General features: G+C 37.0%; 1 protein-coding gene across 2 annotated transcripts in view; it reads right to left on the bottom strand.

Annotated features, from left to right (window-relative positions):
* The window catches only part of HDAC9 (histone deacetylase 9), a 465,688-nt gene that overhangs the window by 200,695 nt on the left and 243,058 nt on the right, over positions 1-21,935 (bottom strand). Inside the window, exons 6-9 of one of the 2 annotated variants that reach the window (XM_019616457.3) lie at positions 16,842-17,083; positions 15,732-15,882; positions 13,524-13,650; positions 11,459-11,580 (exon numbers count right to left, since the gene is read on the bottom strand). In XM_019616457.3, the coding sequence (XP_019472002.2) occupies positions 11,459-11,580; positions 13,524-13,650; positions 15,732-15,882; positions 16,842-17,083 (642 nt within the window). The remainder of the gene's footprint in view (positions 1-11,458; positions 11,581-13,523; positions 13,651-15,731; positions 15,883-16,841; positions 17,084-21,935) is intronic. The other variant, XM_031553921.2, reaches the window with a different exon arrangement.

The following is a 21,935-nucleotide window of genomic DNA, read 5'->3' as shown; positions in this document are numbered from 1 at the left end:
AAAGATAGCATCTTGTGATTTTTCTCATCTTTTATGGTAGCTTCATCTACTGAGAAAGAAGTAACTAACTGCACTGTTAAAAAAGAAAATACAGAGACTTCTATATGGATATATACTAATTTCATTACAACAACTATCATTGTTCAGGGGAAAGGAAAGTATTCTCTCCTGAGTAACATGACATTGAAACACAAGCATTAGAGATATGAAAATGATTCATGAAGTCATTACATCACATACTCCACTTTACTTAATACTAGCAATTTGCAGATACTAGCATTAAAGAATACAGCCTGGGGCAAAGTTGCTCCCAAATGAGCTGAGGTTTTCTTTTTTGACAGAGCTTTGCTTCAATCTGTTTCTTTTTATTAAACACACAGATATTTAAGAAGAAGGGATAAAAATCCATTCTATGCATGGAGAGAGGACATTTATATGAAGGGAATGTGAAAGATAATAATGCACTACTTTCTGATGGTTCCAGGAACACAGTACTACTTTTGTAACAGAAAAGTGTGTGCCAACACCAAATCAGCATTTAATGAACCCAGGCAGGAAATGGGGGATGGGAGAGAGTGCATAGTGAGCAGGTCCTCATCTCCAGTAGAAAGCCATATATAGGAAACCTGAAGAACAGAAAGTGAGCTTTTGTCCAGGCTTCCAAAGGCTCTAAAGTGAAAGCATTTCCTTTTCTTGGCTGGTAGGCTGGCTTAAAAAAGCTGTGGGGCAGCTGAGGTAAATGATACTAAATTTGGCTCCAAAGATTCCTATAACAGCAGAATCAGCAGCAAAATTCACATTTTACTTGAGAAATATAAATCATTCCCTGATGCTCAGGCTCCAACTGTTATCACTAAGATCATTTTGAAACAATAACACATACTTCTCTAAAGTATTTAAGCCAATAGAAAAAATTACGAAACAAAGACTTCATGATTATGAAGTAATTCTATCTCTTCACTGCTATTCTCTATTTCTGTATCTGTCCTTTTTTTTTTTCCCCACTGAGGTTGTTATTTTTTGTATTATTCTAGTAAAGATTCATGCACAGACAAGCTTTATGTGCTTTCCAAGACACAACCATCACAAGACTGTACCTGAGAATGCTCGAAGTGTAAATTACAGGACAAATGGAATATGTATGGGTATAGACCTTTGGAGTTACAAAAGAAAATGATGAGATGACACTGGTTAGCATGATAGTATTATTGCTTGCATGCTCGTGGCTTAACATTTGTCAAGTTTATTTCTAGTACTATGACAAATGAGAATTTCTTAGAAGACACTGAATGTAGATTGTGATATAAATCGAGGTGTATGTGGTGACTTTCCTTGAAGCAGGAGCAGAATGGAAGAAAACATATTGTGAAAATATGTTCATTTTGTGGGTTCATTGCATAGCACAAGTTTCCTTGTCTATGCTGTGGGCTTCCCTTCACCATGGCAATACACTTAAGAAAGTAGCCTGTGTGTCCATGCCATGCCAGGACCTGGAGATCAAAGAAAACATCAAATCCCCCCTCACTACTGCTGTTTCTGATGAAAGCAATCAGAAGAGGCATATATAAGTTTCCAAGATCTTAGCCTGAGAGCAAGGTGTTAGGGAGAATTTTCCCAGTTTCCCAATCAGTGAGGCAGGCAGTATATTCCTAATGCCACCAGAAAGGATAAATGGGGAGATAGTCTGGGCTTCCTCATCAAAATATGAATGCGGGTGGAAAGCTAGAAATGCAAAGAACAGAGGTCAGGGACCAAAGCTGCTTCCAGCTTCCCCAGCTGCTTTGTGAATGAGTTTGTCCTTCTGGGAGGGGACTTGATGGTCTCCCAGTCATTCCTCTGCTACACACAGTTCTAGTAGACACATAAATTTTCTCTGCTCTGCGTGGAAATTTGGACTTCTGGTCTGGCTTCCTGTATGCAGCCACCTCCCCAGCACTGAATATATTAGAGCTGGGCAAGACAAGTAGAGACTTTTTGGTTTTATACATGACTAATTTTTGCTGTAGAGAGCCACGTTCCAGTGCAAGACAATACTAAACAATAAATACAAGGAACATTCTCTCCACTAACTGACAGGCTGGAAGATACCAGAACATAATATAACTCTCTAGGCTCGTTGACTTTTAAATTCTGGTCATTTTTTTTTAAAAAAATATATATATATTTCTGAAAGAGTATTAAATTAGATTCATGAGATTAAAAAGTCATTTACACATCTGCTCTAAAGTTCTTCCAAGAACTACATGGACCTGACCACTGGGTGGTCCCAACCAGGAGGGAGTACCAGATACAGAGGTATAGGATGGAGACACTGTTTTTCTGGCTTGCATCACCTAATGTGTTTTCAGTCTATACAGAAACTGTTTCCTGTACAACCATTTGCTTTAAGGGGAATGTTGCTCATATGTGAAACCCTTTAGTCCTTTGCTTTATTTTACTTCTGTAAAAGGTAGAACACTTTATTTGTTCAGACTAAGGAAAATATCCATTCCCCAAATAAAAAAACAGGTTTAGTGAAACACATGGTAAAACAGCTAATTAGATTAGAGAGGATCTCTTTAGCTCTCTTCAGGCTAAGGAAGCCAATTTAACAAGATTAGCAATTTTTCATTGATTTCCTAAAGAAGGTTCAAAAATGAAATATTCCCTGAAGCCATTTTGAATATTTAACTTTTCCTCATTATTCATTGCAGACTGTATGGAAATATAAAATTTCTGATTGTCCAAGCAAACAAGTATTATTTTTCTAGGAATGCCTTACTGAGTTATGAGTAGGAATAACTTAGTGCTGTGTCCATTTAGCCAGAACTAGAGATCTTTACATTGTTCATGAAAGGCTGACCAATAAGAGAGATTTCCTGTTGAGAACTGTTCTGCTTATATCCTGTGAGGCAAAAGAAGTGAGGACTTAATACAATTCTTAATAATTTCTTTTCTTAGCAGAGAAGCACTATCTCCGTTCATTTGCATCAATTTGGGCTATATAATTGTTTCAATGAGATCTCCTGAGTCTTCATTACGTTTCAAGTAGAATGAAACTGCAGCATATTATTTCCATGTCAAGTCCATCTTAATCTTCTCCCATATGAAACAATAGTCCTTTTGCAATAATAAATAAGGCATTAAAAGATAAGTAATATTGTGGTGTCTTGACACACAGACTAATAGAAAAATGATAATTTAATTTTAACTCTCATCTTTGCTTTCTGTCTTCAAAGTCTGTAATTTTTTTTGCACTTTAATAGTAATTATGGGAGCCAAACTGTATCTTAATTCTCAGGAGGTTTAGAAAAAAAAGAAGGTGAAGCAGGTCATTTGACAGAAGGCATCCCTCATTTGAATGGCAAAAAACAAATTTAGTTGTGCATGACCAGTAGTCCTATTGGTTTCATGCCAATAGTCCTACTGATTATTCATGCCTCTACTTCAGACCATACACACCAGTCTGTTCTAGTTGCAAAGATGTAATGAGAATACAATAGTATACTTTCTGTAAATATAGCAAATCTCCCTCTTCACCCTAAATCCTCCTTCAACATCCATTGAATCACTAACTTCTTCCCAAAGAAAAGTTACTTTCTCTAATGAATAAGTGTCAGATTTTTCAGGACCACAACATAACCCCTAGATACATTATTTAATTTTTAAGAATAATTAAATTAGAAAATTACAGAATCCTAGAATCTTTGGGGTTGGAAAGAACTGTCAGATGACCAAATTCAACCAATCTGCTAAAGTGCGTTCCCTACATTGGGTTGCAAAGGAAAGTGTCCAGATACGTTCTGAATATTTCCAGAGAAGAAAATTCCCCAATTTCTCTGGGCAGCTTGTTCCAGTGCTCTGTCACTCTCAACGTAAACAAAGTTTTCTTCATGTTTATATGGTACTTCCTGTGCTCTAGTTTGTGCCCACTGCCACTTGTTCTGTTACTGGACACTGATGAAAAGAGCTTTGCACCATCCACTTGATTCCTACCTTTAGAAAACTGTAAGCACTGCTAAGATCCCCCTCAGTCTTCCGTCCTCCAAGCTGAACAATTCCAGGGCAATTCTTTCCTCAGAAGGGAGATGCTTCAGGCCCCTCATCAGCTGTGGCCCTCTGCTGGACTCTCTCTAGAAATTCCCTTTCTTGATCTGGATAGAGTACTACAGATGTGGCCTCCCAAGGTGAGAGTAGAAGGGATCACCTCCCTCAACCTACTGTCCACGCTATTTTTAATGGAATCCTGGCCTTCTTGGCCACAAAGGCACACTGCTAGCTCACAGTCAACCTGTTGTCCACCAAGATACCCAGGTCCTCCTCTTCTGAGCTCCTTTCCAGCAGGTCATCCCCTAACCTGTACTGATGCATGCAGTTACTTCCCCCTTTGCATCTGTGCTTGTTGACTCATAAGGACCCCTCTGCCAAACTCTCCAGTTAGTCCACGTCTTGCTGAATGGCAGCACAGCTTCCTGGTGTGTCAGTCACTCCTCCCAGATTGTTCACTATAAGGTTATTCCTCAAGCCTTATAGAAAAAAGGAATTGGTTAATAGACTGATTAATCCCGTAGGTTTTAATCTACAAAAATATCCAGCAGTGATAACTCATTGATGGTAGTTAGCACAACAAAGTATATTTTCAGTCTTCAAAAATTCATGATTAAGCGTGATTTCTTTCTCCTCGGTTTTGAGAGGAGTAGATATTTGTAGATATTAGTAGATGAGAGTGGGGCAGGTCTGGTTTGGTGAAGCATACTACTTGGGGTTGTTCAAAAGCAAAACAGAATTTCAGCAGAGAGATTCTGCTACAACGATACTGGATGCCAAGAAAACAGGAGCACCAAAACGCAAACCAAATCTTATTTCCCTAACAGATGAGAACTCTGGGCAACATTGAACTCAAGTGTAGAAAGGCACAGCTAGGTACAAAGGCAAGTGAAGCTAAATTTGGCCCTAAAGTTGTCTGGAGCTTAAAAGCCTGTTTGTCTGAGTTTTGCAGGCAAGGCTGACTTTTTGAAAGGATGTCTCAAAAAAACCCCCACTTGTTTAAAATCTTAATTAGAAATTGATATTGTATCTTAACAACAAAACCAAATTAAAACAAGTTTACTTTTAGATAGGTTCTTTATGCTCTGGGATATAATTCCAGTCTCCAACAACTTAATTAGCTAAATATACAATGTAACCTTCCATCTGGTAGAGTAATTTAACAGGAATAATTGTGCACCACCATAACTCAACAAGACACCGAGGAAAACCATTGAAATGCTATTTCCTTTCCTTTGGAAGAGAATTATGTACAATTTCAGCATGCTTTGCATTTCTAACAGTTAAAGCCAACAGGGAGGTATCACTCTCATTTATATTACTTTCCCATGAGAAAATCAAAAGCAAAGTACAAAGCTTATGCCGATCTTCATGAATGGCTCTGTAATACTTATTTGGCTTTAGCTAGAACATGTTATTTGGCAACTAAAACCTTTAATTAGAACTGTGGGTTTGAAGAGATTTTTCAGTGAAAGTGCATTTTGCAGGAGTTTGGAGAAGTGCAATCTTTACTGACCAACATATTCTACTTTGGATGATATGATACCAGTTCTCTCTGTTTCTCTCTTTTTCCCATCTTTTAGACTTGTTTACTTTTCTGAAAATTTTCAATTGTCCCTGCCCTAGACACAGTAGAAGAAAAAATCACTCATTCAAATCTAAATGAAGTTTGCTATTGAGTTCAAAGAATTTCAGATTTTATACACAATATTTTGTAACTTGTTTATCCAAAAAGGAAGAGACTTTTTCAAATAGCATAACAATCATTTCACTTAAATTTCAATAGACATTTTGCTCTTAGAATCCTCCAGATTTTAGGATTGTTTTTTATTTAAGTTTCTTTAGGTTCAAAAGTAAAAAATAGTGGCTAGTATCTGATAACTTACTTATAAAAAATGATGCAAACTACTTGTCAATACTGATTTATAAAGTGTTTCTGAAAACATACACAGTTTGTATTACAAAATCTTTAGGTATATACATAAAAGAGAACTTTGAAATTCAATTTTGGCTAATCAAAGGGCAGCAAAAGGAAAATCAAGATAGCATTTAGAGTAAGACTATAATTAGTCAAGCCATCAAGAAGATTCAGCTTTTAGCACAACAGAGTGATTATTGGCAGGACAGAAGGTGATATACATACAAGTAGTGAAATTTGGGCTGAAACAAAAATACAATAAAAAATCTTTATCTAGGTCATCATTGAGTAAGATTACTCACCCATGGACAACACCTTGGCTTCCTGTGATTAAAAATAAGTGTTAAAGAAAGCATACAGGAAGAACAATCAAGTGTTGATGGAAAGATGGTGATGGCCTTTTTGGTAATCATTGTAGTGATGACTCTTGTTAAATCCCAGTGCAAACCTCAGCATGCATACTAAAGCATACCGATGCAAGCTCTTTACTCTCTGACAGTGTCATTCATTTTTAGTTGGTCTTAATGTGCCTCAGAATATTTTCCATGTAGCTGGAGTTAGAGTGACACGACACTGCTTCCTGCGCACACTGTAGGAAGTTATAGAATGCAGTCAGACTTGGGATAGCTATAGCATGGCATGGTGGTTACAGTGGTATCACATTTCCTGAGAGCTGGTGGTTTCCAGACACTGTATCTGAAAAAAGCTGTTAGCAACAGGTTTCTTCAGATTTACTCTTATGCCCTCTCAATGTACTGATAATGAACTTAGGAAGGCTACAGAAGTCTGATGACTATGGGAACAGAAGTCATAAAAGAAGGGCTGGAAAGGAGGATACGTGTTTCTATTTTCCTGCTCTGTGGTAAGTGCTGGTGACTTTCTTCAGTCAAATCACCTAGTCTGAATTTACCAAGACTGTTCATTAACTAAGGAAACCAAGGACTCTGGGAGGCAGGAATGTTTAGCATCTCTGAAAAACAGGGTAAAATCAGAAAAAAAAAAAATCAAATTTGCCTTCTTTCCCTGCTTCAATAAGCAAAGTGCCTCTCCCATTCGTTGTGCTTGCTCATAAAAAGAGAGAAAAATAATGACTCTCTAATGAGACTGACTTCTTCATTTTGGCAGTCACAATAATTGAGGGTTTGTGATTCTCTAAGCTTTTCTTTTTTTCACTGAAGACCAAAAGAAATCCAGCTTTTTCATATACTATTACTTCACAGGAAAATGTTTTCCTAGAAAATGCAAACAGAAATGGAATTTGGTGACATGAAAGGGAAGGGGAAAAAAACTTTCACACACAAAATGTTTTTCTTCTCAGTTTCAACCACTCCAGCAAATTACTGAGTCACTAAGTGCAGAAAGAATGATGGTAAGGAAATGTTCAAATTAATTTTTTTAAAAAATTGCATCTACTGAGTTCTTATTCAGGAATCTTTCACTCTAATTACACAAGAGCTATGCTGTTATTTTACTGCCTAACCAGGTTAGCATAATGTCATTTTTACAAAGTTATTTTCATGACTGTGCAGTACAGCCTTCTTCCTTTCTTTCATCACAACATTAAACTATCCTTCATCTCCTCTTTTTTTCCTATGTGAAATTACACAATTTCCCCTTCCAAACTAAAACTTTGTACTATCTGCTATTTAAGAAAAAACAACCATGTTACATTTCCATTGAGCATACTTCAAGTTTTTGGTAAGCAAGTCACAAACATCTTCTTAAATAGTGCTACTGTGAGTGATACTCATATATCTAAGCAAAATGCAAACTGTAAGCTTTAAAGTCCATGAACAAAGAAAGATTCAACTGGCATAAAACCAAAAGAAATACTAATATTGATTGACATTCCCATTCTGCAATGACTGTGCTAAATTCATGAGAGAAAACTTATACTTGATATGCTGATAATCCCAGGAATTTCTTCCAACAAAACTGAAAGCATGGGGCAAAATGCAGAAATTACACCACTAGGAATATTTTTGAAAAGCACATATCTTTGTTTAGAGAGCTCTGCAGCAACACCACACACAGAAAATGAAATGCTACAGAGTGAAGAAAATGCAAACGTTATGGGCAGTTGCCAGAATTTCTGTATTCATTTTAACAAAGTGGAAAAAAAAAAGAAAAAGAAAAGCTTTCCTCGAGAACCTCCAGCCTATCAAACTCATGTGACTTGCTACACTTTTGTCAGCCTTACAGCAATCTCTTCAAACAGATAATATTTTCCCAGATAGATAGACCACTGAATTATGGAAATCAGCAATCAAAAGTTCTCCATATTAAATGATCGTGTTTTAAAAAGTGCACAGCTCCCATCAGAGCTCTTAGAGCAGTCAGTATGAATTTCAAAAGCGTTCAGTAATGGGGAGGAATTTTCAAACCTCTCTGGGCAATTTAGACACATTAGTATCATTGGAAGTTAATGAGCCATGTGCTGCTCAAGACTTTTGGGTGTTTTGCAGAAAGCTCACACATTACAACAGGTATCCATGGTGAAATCTTGGGCATTTTTAAAATTTGCTCTTACTCTATTTCGGCCAAATTCTATTCTCAGCTACAGATGTATAACTTCTCCTTATGGTATATTTATCTGCCCAGTGAAGGAATAGCTCCCCTTGCTCTGCTCTTTTTGAAAGTCTGTCAACACACAGCATCTGAATGCAGCTGTGCAAAGAGCTGCATATCCTGGCCTCTAGCCCCTAGGACAGTCCCAATCCTCCATACAGCTAAACTGCGCAAAGCCTACTGCTAGCAAGTTCTGCTGCATCTTGTAAGGGAAGGAATAAACCACATGCCTGAGAGGTACTGAATAATTACAGCCAGTGCACTGATACACTAAGTCTGGTACCTCACTGTAAGCATACAGACAGCACAGCTGTTAAGCACCACCCTAGTTACCTATGTAGCCAAATGTCAGAAGAATAAAATTGGACAGAATATTTTCTCCTTATACATAGCCCATCCACATTCATTTTTAAAAGATTAACAAGGAGTTGATACATCAGGACTGGGCTATATAGATTACAGAGAAAGTAAGCAAGAAGGTCTCAGGACTTGCAATGCCTGTGTAACACTCAGAGTTCCCTGGTAGGAAAGAACATATCAGGACATCATGAGAGAATCATACTGTTTTGCTTCACATTAAATCTGATCTTAGAGTAACCTATTCAACCAGAATTGTCTTTAACGAGCATTATATTAACGTTGAAATGAAAGATACCTCTGTATTCCATATTATGCTTACGGAAAATAAAATTGAGAAGCAAACCAAAACTGCGATTAAAGCCTATAAAAGGTATTCCCTTCTGGAGGCTGAAAGGAATGTAAGGTTCACTTTCATATGAATTGCTGACTTCATGCAGGTTCAGCAGCACAGAAAGTTTACCAGGAGCCAGTGGCAATAAGCTTTCATAGCCCTAAGGAAAGGAAAAGAGGTTCACCCCTCATGGCAAAGGTCAGACTTCTGCAGGCTTATAGCTTGCCCATAGACATGAATGTTCGTGGGACATCTTTGTCTAGTAAGGTCCCATGAGGATGACACAGGCTCCACAATGTCCCCTCTGCCTGGAGGATGGCCCTATTGCCACTCAGATAAGTTTAGGGTCATTTGACTTGTGTCAGTCTGGTTCCTGTTGCTTTTACTCTCAACCTGATGAGCAATCATTGGAACCTTTGTGGAGATGTAGCTGAAGGCTGGAATTACAAATCCAGGACAGGGAGAGACTGAATGTGTAAACAGGATATTTAACAGTTGATATTTTCATGGATGTAGAATAGAGAGCTATTGAATATGCTCCCTTGTTAACACACAACGTGCTTTACACTTCATTTTTATATGCTTATCAGAATCAGTATGTAAATTTCATAAAAGCAGTTATGTTAATGATTATATTAGTATTTGTCTATATTTTCTGCAGATATCTTTTCAGAGACATCATGTCCTTTGTCCAGTTTTGTAACTGATGCATTGTATGCCCAAATATTTGGAATAACATATAGAAAACATCTGGATTTAATTATATTATAGTCCTCTTATGCAGACAATGGGAATTGAATTAAGGAATATTTTGAAACCCCCACAGAGATATAAAAGTATTAGCAGCTGCACGAGAACTTTACTATTACAGCGTTTGAAAATGTTTTGTTTTACAGATCAACAGTCTGACACATCATAAATATCAATCATAACATTTAAGATACATAAACATGGAAGAAAAATTAAAATTTGCTTTCAGAAACTTAGATAAATTCATAGCATTTAGAAGATGTAGAATGTATTTTTTTGTTTAAAAAATGAAAATGTATAGCCTATTGGCACGGGAAATGTATGTTGTACAGTGGAATTAAGAAGAGAACCACGTAGGAGTTTATTGCAACTGAACAGTCTGAGCAAGATTTCATAGAATCTTGTTATATTGCCACCATATTTTTCAATGATCACTTTGAATAATTCAGACAGAATAAATCAACATTTTGCTTTTCATTCTTTCAAAAATATTTGGGGACATAATACGTGCTTAGAGAATCTACTCTAAAGTATTAGATGCAGACTGGATTTTCTTTCAGAACGTATAGTGCTTCCAAATGCCACTTCTTTTCAAGTCAGTACCAGTTTTGCACTTAGTTTTCAATCTCCCAGTGGCTAAATTACATTCAAAGGCTGTTAGCACAGTAGGGGGTCAGACTTTCCCTCTGAATGTAACTATATCACTCAACAGCAGACTCATGCAATAAGAGACCTAATGTTTTCTTTTCTTTTTCTTTTTTCCTCTCCTAGTGTCTCCCTGCATTCCTGGATACCGGTCACTGCACCAAAGACCTGAGGTAACAGCCACATGGATTCCACCATCATCCTTCCAACTTTATGGTGCAGAAAAAGACAAGTCTACAGTTCACCTGCTGTCAAGAAAAAAACGTTGATTTGCTAAACCCTTTGAAACATTCTGAAATGTTTGAATGAACATTTTATTGTAAATTTGACATTCTCGTGAGTAAAAAGCATACACAAACATATGCATGTATGCACATTCATAGAGATAATGCATATAGCCTTTTTCAACCAAGGTCACAAAATACAACATTAATCCAATTTTTTCTCTTCATGAATTCTCTTCACAGTGTCCTGAAAAAAATGTGCCTACAGGCAGCATATCATCTGAAGCAGATACTATATCTACCATGCAAAAGAGAGAGAGAGAGCTATTAAACCCAGAAGTAATATTGACATAAAGACAATACCACAAAAGATCCATGAAATTATGGTTTGTTTAGAAACAAAGACATCAAGACTGAAGCTTGCACAAGCTGTTAGCACTGGGAAATAATGACTCTTGATATCATGTGGTCAAGCCAACCTTGTAAAGATACAGTCAGGATCTTTGAACTTACTCTTAGAAACATCCTGAACAGGCCTTGTGGATTATGATATATGCCTTGTTGGTGGACAGCCTGGTTAAAATAAAGGGTGAAAGAAATCTTGGTAAGGGGATTGAATAAACTACTCTAACTCACCCGTTTTACGGAGTGGAAAATCATCCTTGGCATCCTGTGATCCTGGTAAAGTGTATTTGTATGGCGGCGAGGCCCCACTCAGGGGTGGAGAGCTTTGATCCAGTGAGGTATGGTGGGCAGCCCTGCAGCAGACACAGAGAGGTCACAAATTAGCAGTCATTGAGGTGACCAGCAGTAACTATCTACATATGTTGTACACATGCCTCAGCTGTGTTTATGTTCTTGTTCCTCTAAATGTGCACAAACCATAGGCTCATGTAACAAATTTCACTTTTACAGTAAGTTATGGAACTCCTCGAGATTCCCAAGAATGTATTTTTTGCACTCCTTATAAAAGTCACGTAGGATAAGAGTCATGTTGACCTACAGACAGGATCTGTCACCAGTTTGGAGAACTGACCATTTCAGATTGTTGCATTTTAATATGAACCAGCTGAGGCACAGCAAAAGCCATTTAAAGTCTTGTTTATTATGTACAAATAGATATACATTGACCCAGCCTTTTCTAACAAAAAGATGGGGGACTTCTGTGGGGTGGGACGAGGGTGGTGTTATATGAAACAAATCAAAAATATTGAGATATTACTATCTCTTGAAAAAAATGTAAACCATTTAGACAAGAAAGTTAAAACTTGCATTCAAGTTCATTTTATAAGTTTTCTGGGCATACAACTCTGCAGAACATAATACGTCAGCAGAGAACTTCTAAACTGAAGAGCACTTTCTGACAAATGTTGAATGAAGGAAAGAGTGTGGGCAGATCTTTCTGAACATGTAAATAGTACATTGCAAAGCAATTGCATCATTTGGCTCAATGACAGGTTTTTTTGTTTGGTTGATATTTTTGTTTAGAGCAGGAGAGGGGAAAAGAGGGAAACTTTCATACTTTGTGCTTGTCTAAACATCATTTTACTTACAGAGCCTCTCCCTTTCTTTTCAATGTAATTTGTTTAATCATGTAATGCTATGTTTTTTGTCAAAGAGAAGCACTAACATGAAAGTTTCCCTCATGTAGCAGAAGACATCTCCCTGTAGAACTTATAATTCTCATACATCTCAAGACTCAGATCATTAGTTCAGAACTCATACATACTCAAGAGAATTTTACACATTATTTGAAAATGATTTACCTCTAGCAGAAACAATGTAATTGTGTATTAAATCATGTTATCACAATGCTCTGATTAGCTAGAAGAGAAGCTCTGATGGAAGTGCTTCAGTAATGCTTTTTAAAAAGAACAAGTACTAGATTAAAATCTGGTGTGTACCATATGCATTTCTGTTTGTCTGAGTTTGGGGATAATATTGAACTCCTTTTAGAAATGCATCAAAGTTCTTTTCTTCTTTTTTTTTTAATTTACTTTTAAGAATGTGTCTGTTGTAGTAAAGAAGTTAAAAATGTATTAATTAGTTAAAAATAAAGAAAAAAAAAAAAGGGGGAGTAATAATTGTAAGCTCTTGGAACAGTAATATATCCATAACAGGATGTGAAAAAATCACTTGTTTCAGTGGCCTAAGCATATTCTTATCAATGTCAAGCCATCATCAGAATATGTTGTTTTGAATCGAAGGTTTCTTACTCCATTAGAGTAAAAAAAGTTAGAAGAACCATTATATTTGTGATTTACTTACAAGATATAAATAAATTCATTGGAAAACAGCATCTCTTCGAGAAGAAACAAGCTTTGTGATTGATTCAAAATCCGAGTAAGTCAAACACAAATTGTTCTAAGTGTAAAAATTGAAGAGACTTGGAAAAATGGCAAGTGTAGTTGGAAAATTTGTTATGGCATCAAGAGATTAAACAGTTGAAATATAAGGTTTATTCAAATTTCAGACACCAGTCTGCTCTACATACCTCTCATGTCATTACTGTCTACCAAGTACTCTTCAGCTCAGCTAGGTATATTACATATATATATTATATATATATATTGCTAACTTCTTGATTGTTCTTCCATCTTGTTCTGGAGTTAGACTCCCAACATCCTCACTGAAGAAGCATTCTGTCTACTGTCAGTAGCTACCTTAATACGGCAAAGAAACAGCTAAATACTGAACATACGTGTACCAGAGCTTGGGGTGGCGGCTCACGGAATGATTCTTTCCATTTGCTGGGGAGTCTTTTGTTGCTGATTTACTTAACAGGAACTCCTGAAGTTTTTGCTTCACTTCTGTACTGGCTACTGCCCCTAAGACAAAAAAAAAAAAAAACAAACACATCTCATTTTTATTTATAAAATTACATTTTAAAGAAAACAAAAAACAAAACAAACAAACAAACAAAAAATACAGGAAAAAAACAATCCATGTCCTTACTACTGAAAGCATTGTAAACTATAAAAAGCATTGGTGGAAATCAGTGAAAAGGAGATAACATTTGGATTGTTTGTCTGTAGAAGACTACAGTTGTCCATAAACCAGAAAATCATTGAAGTCATGAGGAATATTACATCAGTAGATGAGGTCATTTATCCAGAGCCAGATATATCCAAAGAATTTAAATCATTTCTTAATAATACCCAAATCCAAAAACAATGAAAAAACTAAAAAGGAAGTGACAAAGTCATTTTGAAATAACAGTGAAGAATGTTTGCTCTTTCTGTAAATTGATGGTAGGGCAATGCATATCAGCATCAAGTAAACTGATTCCCTCTTCTAGCATGGGGAATGCTTTCTTACTCATAGCCATAATATTCTTTGTAAATAGAATGTAAAAGAAAAAAAAAATCTTTCCATTTTCCCCAAACAGTGATAAAAAAAGAGAAGGAAGAGAAGTGATCTCTGAAACTAGCAGTCCTCAGGAATACTGATACTCTGAGTATTTGGTTACTCAACAGCACGGTTAGCTGGTGAGCACATCTCCCTGTGACCTGATTCCCATAAAGTACCTCTATTACCTCCCCCCAGCTTCAGACTCTAACTCCACTATTTATACTTTCCTTCCCTCCTCTACTCGTTAAGCAGATCAGTAGCAGCATATGCTAGGGTTGGGGGTCACAAGTGCTGCTTGGCTAGGTGCAGTGTAACGAGCAAGCCAAATGGAGAAAAGCACCATTGAGTTCACATTGCTGCTCATCTTCTGGTGTGAGAACTAACAAAGTCAAACTGTTTATATGAATGCTGATTTTCATATTCCTTATAGAATCCTTTTTTTGTTGGAGTTTCTGTTACCCTCCTCCTTCTGGGTTAATACGCTGGTGGTTTGAAGAGTTATTAATGTTACAGAGAGCAAGTAACCCATCTAGATTAGGATGAAAAAGTTAAAAGAACAACCTCAGATTGCTAATGCTCTACCAGAAAACGTTCCATAGACAAAGGAATGGAGGTACTCCTCAGCTTCCTCCAAAGAATGCAAAACTAACATCATCACAGCAATATGATGCTTTTATGATTCAGTGTTTACCAAAGTAAAGGAAGCCTCATGGACACTAACTTCTAAAGTCTACAGTATGGCAAACTACTGAACTGATACAGATTCCCACCCAAGAAAAAAAATGCAGGAGCATATGTTTTGCATGAGTACTATGTACAACTCTTTTCTGGTTAGGTCTTTTTTTAGTTAGAATCTTTTGCTCAATTAGAAGGGCAGATACCAATATCTACGTGTGGCAGTTTCATTTTAAATACCTTCACAATGTATCTTTACGGCCTGACTTTTAAGCTGACCTGACTGAAGTGAATTATTTGTATCTGTCTCCCTCTAGTGAGCATCAAATTCCAACAGTATCTTTTGTCATTTAACTCTGAGCTATATACGAGCTAGAAATAATTTCCTGTTGGGTCTCATGAAAAGGTATCTGAAGAAATACAATGCAGTTTCAAGAAGTACTGTCTTTGTAACTAAGAAAAAAGTATTTAGATGTCTCAGGTGAAGACACTCATAAACATTTCATAATATTTTCAGTCTTGAAAAAATGCTCAAATAACCTCACTATTAACAGGTTGCTGTTCACTACTGATATCTGTATTAGGAAATAAGCTTTTCAGAGTGAAATTCAAGTGAAGCTTTAGGCTTTCCAATTCCCCCCTATTTCATAAAAAGAGACACGTATCTACAAGTCTGCCAGAACATGCTTTTCTGCAGTTCTCCAAATCTGCACACAAAACAGCAGTGTTGTTTTGTGCAACAGGTGGTTCTGCCTTTCTGCAAACACAGCTTCAACTGTCACAGACTTGCTTCAGGTCTCTTCTCACTGTTCACTTCAGCTGGGAAAAGATAAGGGGGAATACATTAATTTTGTATTAGGATTCAAGGTGCATTAGCACTTACTTTCTCGGACTCTTTCTTTGCCTCTGAGGGGAGGAAGCTGCTGTTCCCTGCGATGCCTCTCCAGTTCCTGCTCTTGTCTCTGTTGCTCCAGTTTCTGCTCTTTTTCGAGAAGTTCTTGCTGCTGTTTAATGGCTAGGAGTTCCTGTTGTAACTTGCACAAAACAAAAAGACATGAGAACGTGCAGCTTGCAGTGTTTTGTAGGTCAGTCATGGTCAAAACAACTCCCCTGAATAACAGAGCACTAGTGCTTTTTTTTGGTGCTTACTCTTATTTTTATCTCTTAACTGCCTTTCCCCAGACTTTTTATCAGCACAGTGCATCACCAGTCGTCACTAAAATGAATTCTAACATCAGGTAGCAGCTGACTGCTATGCTTTCTCTTCCTTCTGTTTTAGCAAAAATGCATGAATACTGCATAATAGTCTTTGCCAGAGTATTACCAAACCATGGCTGCTGTGCTCAGTTGCATTTGTCAGCTTCAGCCAGCAGAAGCTTTCCAGTACAGTAGTATAATGACAAGTAGATCAGAACGAAAAATTAAAATTGAATGGAAGAACATAAATTCCCAGCCAAAATCCATTATAGCAATCCTATCATAACATATGCAGTCCCATACATATAATTATTTGTTTGTTTGTTTAAAAGTCATGTGAGGCAGTTCAGAGAAGAGTGAAAATATTTGTAGGCCCTACCTTCGTTTAAAATGCAAATATTACATACTTGTCTACTGGTTTGATTTGTGGGCACAAATTCAGATTGCAGCCAAAAAAACAAGTCTTTTAAAACACTCAGAATTGTGCACACAGAGAAGACAGCCATATTGTAGTCTGACTGAAAAATTAACACCGTGAAATTGGTATTTTGACTTTCAGAGCATTTAGCAGCTTCATGAGCTTGGGGAGTCTAATAGTACTACCTTGGTTTGCTAGGTACTACTTGCTGGCAATGTTTTTTTCTTGAAAAGGCTTCTATCACCCAGACACATAGGAGTAAGCACTCACTGTCCATCTCTCAGACACAGCATATCTTTTATGAACACTCTCTTTTCAGGTCTGCCTAAACATACACAGTTTGCAATAAACTGAGGGATAAATGAGAAATGTTGCTACCTTTATGTGCTCCTGGAGCTGGGCCTGGTGCTGGCGGGTCAGGTTTTCATGCTGCTTCTGAAATTCTGCAATCAGCAGTTGTTTCTGAATTTGCTGCTGCTGCTGGATCAGAAGTAGCTCCTGCTGTAGCTGCTTTTCACGCATAATTGGGTCCACCATGGGAACCATCATCCTGAGATCAGTTCGCAAGTCCAATGGTGAGATAGGCTCTAATCCCACGGGAACCTCTGACTTCACATCCACTGAGAGAGGAAAACAACAAAACATATCTACGTTTAAATATAGTCAGAGAAATAGAATAGAGATGACTCTTACTGATGAAAAAAAGAGAGTCTCACTCATAGACTCCCTCAGTTTACAGAGCAAACAAGAATGCAAACTATACTGTATGCAACCTTCTGATATTTCTACTAGCAACCTGAGATTTTCCGAATTATTTTATTATTTTCTTTCTGTTCTCTGCAAAAGTATTTCCAGATTAATATTCTGCTAAATAGATTAACAAGCAATCCAGTTCTAAAACCATGTCACTGCCTTGGGGAGCAGTATTTATTGAGAACCTCATAGGTACTCTGACAGCTTAACCACAAACACTTGAGGCACTTCTTCAGCGTGAGATGAAGGCAGTAGTTCTCACTGGTTTGCAAGAGATTTCTCAAAAAAGCAAAAGCTAGCACATAGATTATGCAGGGATTGTGTTATGCATTAATAGCTATTGCATATATCTGGCTTTGTAGCAAACAACAGGAACGACTCACATGAAATAGGAAAATAATTAGACATACAAGATGAGAATTTACAATTAAGCTTCATCGAAAAGTGACCACTGTCATTGGAATGGATTAGGCCTAATACTCTCTGTATAACTTTCAAGAAAATCGAAACACATTTCAATTTGCTGCCATAATGGTATATACTTATAATCTAGTATTAAAGTAGTTACTGAAGAATCTTGTAGTTTTCCATCTCCTGATTTAAACAGAAGGGACTAAAAAGCAGAAGAGAAAAGAGAGACCTGATGATTTTCACCATGATACTTCTAAAGTCCAGCTTTTCATATTAAATGACAAGACAGAACATAACTCTACCTGTTGAAATAGAATAAAAACTAACTAATATCATTTTTACAACAGGAAAATAGCACAGGGCCTGCAATAGCACTTAGCAGTTCTGATTCCACCCACTAGAGGACAGTGGAATACAAACACATTAACTGGAATTCCTACTATTATATTAGAAAAATAAGATTATTAACTGAAAACAAACATGCGTTCAGGAAACAAACAGGGAATATGACTGTATACGTATTTTCTACTTTTCTTCCTGTTGGAGCTATATTAATTTCCAAGGAGAAAACCAAAATGAAACAGTGAATAAGTCTAGCAAATAGGAGCAGTAAAGCTGCAGAGAAAATAGCAAATGGTCAGAACTGAATTCTATTTGCACCATAACATCTATTAGCACAAAATATACAAGTATTTAAAAAAAGGTAAAAAAAAAAAAAAAAAAAAAAAAGTGAGGCACTGAATCTCTTTCACTGACCACATTATTTTCTTTATTTTCTTGTCAACATTCTGCAAACATAACATTTCCTGGGTTTGTTTTTGCTTTTTTTTTTTTTTTTTTTTAATCCTAGTAACTGTTATTATAAACCTCAGAGCATAATTTGCCTTCTTAACCCACTATCCCAACAGAATGATTGTGTCTAAGTGCTTGCTTTTGTTCTGAGATTAATTGCTAAATTATAAAAAATCACCTTTAACTTACAAAAACTGCTCTTGATTATAAATAATTGCCTCAGACCAGGAGAAATGGACAGGCAAAAGCCCTGCCTTTCATCCCACTTATTCAGCAGCAATCCACATTCCATTTGTCTAGACTAAATATAGCTGCGTTTATACAAGAAATCAATAGTGCTTGCAGAGAGCAGAGCAAAGACATGAATATTTCATCCAACGCCGAGAGAAACGGCAATCAGCAAGCTGACAGAGCTTTGCAGGCTGGCTGCCCCTCTGGATAAGTCTCCAGCATTGGACAATGGCTCGTTGCCTGCAAGTCACAATCTTATCACAGACGCTCTGCTATTTTTAACATTAATTGCATTGTAGGTGACAAAGGCTTATCATGTTTAAAGTGGAGAGATGGATTTTCTTACAGCTTCTGTGACAGGATAATAAGCCTTACTAAGAGCAATAATAGTAACTGGAGCCCTGCAAACCTTGCAGGGTTTGATTTGCAACAGTGTTTGCAAACTGAATCCTGCAGTTTATTTTGCAGATACTGGCTGCAAAACAACCCCTAGAAGTCTGCGTGGACGTTCAGTCTGATTACACCTCCTACCTCTGATGAGCATCCCACTTCTTCATTTTGAGAGTGCTTCTCTGAAACAGTGAGGGTAAGTCTCCTTATTTTTCCAATAAGGAAAATTTCCTTCCACAATTAGTAAAATGGAGAGCTGAAATCCGTTTGGTAAGAAACACATTTTTAAGAATGTCTACAGACCCAAATAATAAATCTAACACTGGAACACCTACTTCATCAGGTTTAACTTTACCTCATTCAGAAACACAGGGGGAAATAAACATTAAAGTATTTCTTGAACCCACAGAAATCAATACTTACACTTTCATGTCATTTAAAAGTCAATGTTTACTGACAAATAAAGACAAACAGTTATTTCCTGTTGTAAATATTGCTAACAGTAAGGTTACTTCCAATACTACCACTAACTGCTGACACAGCTATTATCTTTTGTGTAATTACTGTCTCAAAACTCTAAGTTACACTGAAAACAGTTAACCTCCTCAACCAAATTATTCCACACACATGACTAGAAAATCAAACTGAACACTGAACTACTGTTTGTTACACAAACCTAATGCCTCACGCCCTTTACATTCTTATTGTTATCAGCTAACAAGGAAGTGACCAAGAGGCCTCGTGGAGTTCAAACGGTTTGTGAAAAGTGTGTAATGGAGCACAGAATCAGAACCAGTCTATTTAAAAACTTTGACTTTTAGCTGGAGCATCTTCTCCTCACCACCCCAACACAACTAACTCTAAAAAGGCCAAAGGTGATGAAGGATGCTTATTCTCATTAGGTTGCTTTATGTTTTAACCCCCTTGACACAGAGAGATATGTATTTTTGCAGTAGAAAAATGAATGTCCTAATCAGCACACACAACTTCCAAACATCACATGAAGCAGTGGGAAGCAGGACTTCCAACAGTAGGCTTCATCAAGCTATTAGCCAAAGAAGGAGAAGGATGGATAATGAAAGAAAATATGAGTCTGAGTTTCGTAAAGGTTATCTCCACTCGGAAGAACCCTGTTTTGCAGTACTTATGGTGCCCATCAGAGAAAGGCTATAGCAGGTACGATTCAGGGTGGGACCCTGCCCTGTGCTCCTTGAGCTGTGGTCTGGACATCCCTTCTTGACATCCCTGATGACTGCAGGGCACACCCAGGGAGTCCTCCCTACAAATAACTGAAGTTGAACTCCCTGAGCTCAAGTTAGCTGTGGTGAATACCACAGGAAGCTGCAGAATATTAACTAAAAATGTTATTGAAAGCTCAGTGATTCCAGGAAACATACCAACATTTTAGTAGAAAAATACTTTATTTTCAGCTACAAGAAATTGCAAAAGGCATATGTATTTATTTTTCATATAAAAGCTCAAGAGCATTTCTCTTGAAATATAACAACAAAAACAGTCTCAGGAGAACTTCCATATCAATTATATTCCATAGCTGCACTGCCTGCAGTGCTTTTGACATTCTGTGGAAAGAAAATAAGGTACTTGCAAAATGGCATGCTTGTTGAGTATATTTAAAGGCTTGTAGCACAAATGAAAAGAGGTAAAAGAGATTGTTTTAACCCTAGTGTGTTGATTTTTGAAAACATGTCTTAAAAATGGGAATCGCTGAAAAACTTTCACTAGGAGACAGAATTTCAAGCTGCTTCTCAGTGACTAATTTCTGCACACTGGTATATTAGAATACACAAGTCTTATGAACCACAAACATTAAAGGAAAATACCGGGAAATAAGATAGCCTGCTTTCTTACCATCATCTCCCAAGAGGGGCAACCTTCTTTTTTTTGTTGTTGGCAGTTGCCCTTCGTGGCAGACATTTATGTCACTTTTAAAAACAGGAACTTAAAGAAGGGCTGCTGCCATCAGCTGAAATGTTGCCATTCTTAATTTGAGATGTACAGAAGACTTCTCATCCACTTGCTTATGAGAACATGTCCAGGGCATTTTATGATTCTTATATTAGGGGAATTGTGTTAATTTGTTGAGACTGTGGGGATTCACATTAACCCTCTCACAGCAGAACTTCTCATGCCATCAAATAGTGCTTTTAGACCAGGAGAGGGACAGAGGAGCAGCAAAGAAAGTCAGCTTGGCTCTTGCTCCTGCTTGTCCATCTAGGGCAAAGTTTTACTCGAGAAGCATTTAAGGCTTAAGGAGTGACCAAGGATGACTACTAAAGTTGCAATGCTAAACGAAAATCACATGTGGCAAAAGATCCCCAACTAGAAATTTCAGTACTTGCCAGTAAAAGTGTATTCCTGAAAACAGACAAACAACAAGAAAAGTTTTGAAGAATAATCCTGTCAGGAAATGGGCACTCCTCATCCCAAGTATTTACTCAGTGAAGTATTTCAAAGAAAGAAGAGAATAGGAGAGCTGTTTATACTGGAGCTACTCTTTTGAACTCTCTTCTTTAAAAGAGCCCCTACTTGAAATGATTATTAAGTTTTATAGTGCTTTGCATAGTTTTCATGTTTTTCATGAAAACAAACAAGAACAGTTTTGCACACCTTAGTGTAAGAGACTGCTTCCATTTTTACTTCTTAATTCAGAGAAAGTGAAGAAACCTTCCCTTTCAGTATTAGTCATCAGTAAATCGTGACATATTCAAAGCAGTAAAGAAGTTACAGAAAATACTTCTAAATAGGGGAAAGAGTGTAAGATCCATCAAAAATGAACATCACATTTACTTTCCAGTTTATACCTAGAATGCTCTAGATTTATGTGCCACCTTATTCAAGACCTGAAAAGCGCTGATATCTGAAAAGCCATAATGA

This window comes from Meleagris gallopavo, chromosome 6 (assembly GCF_905368555.1).
Source record: "Meleagris gallopavo chromosome 6, MGAL_WU_HG_1.1, whole genome shotgun sequence".
Taxonomy (NCBI): domain Eukaryota; kingdom Metazoa; phylum Chordata; class Aves; order Galliformes; family Phasianidae; genus Meleagris; species Meleagris gallopavo.
The sequence above is the reverse complement of the archived record's forward strand: the minus strand, read 5'-3'. Positions and strand labels throughout refer to the sequence as shown.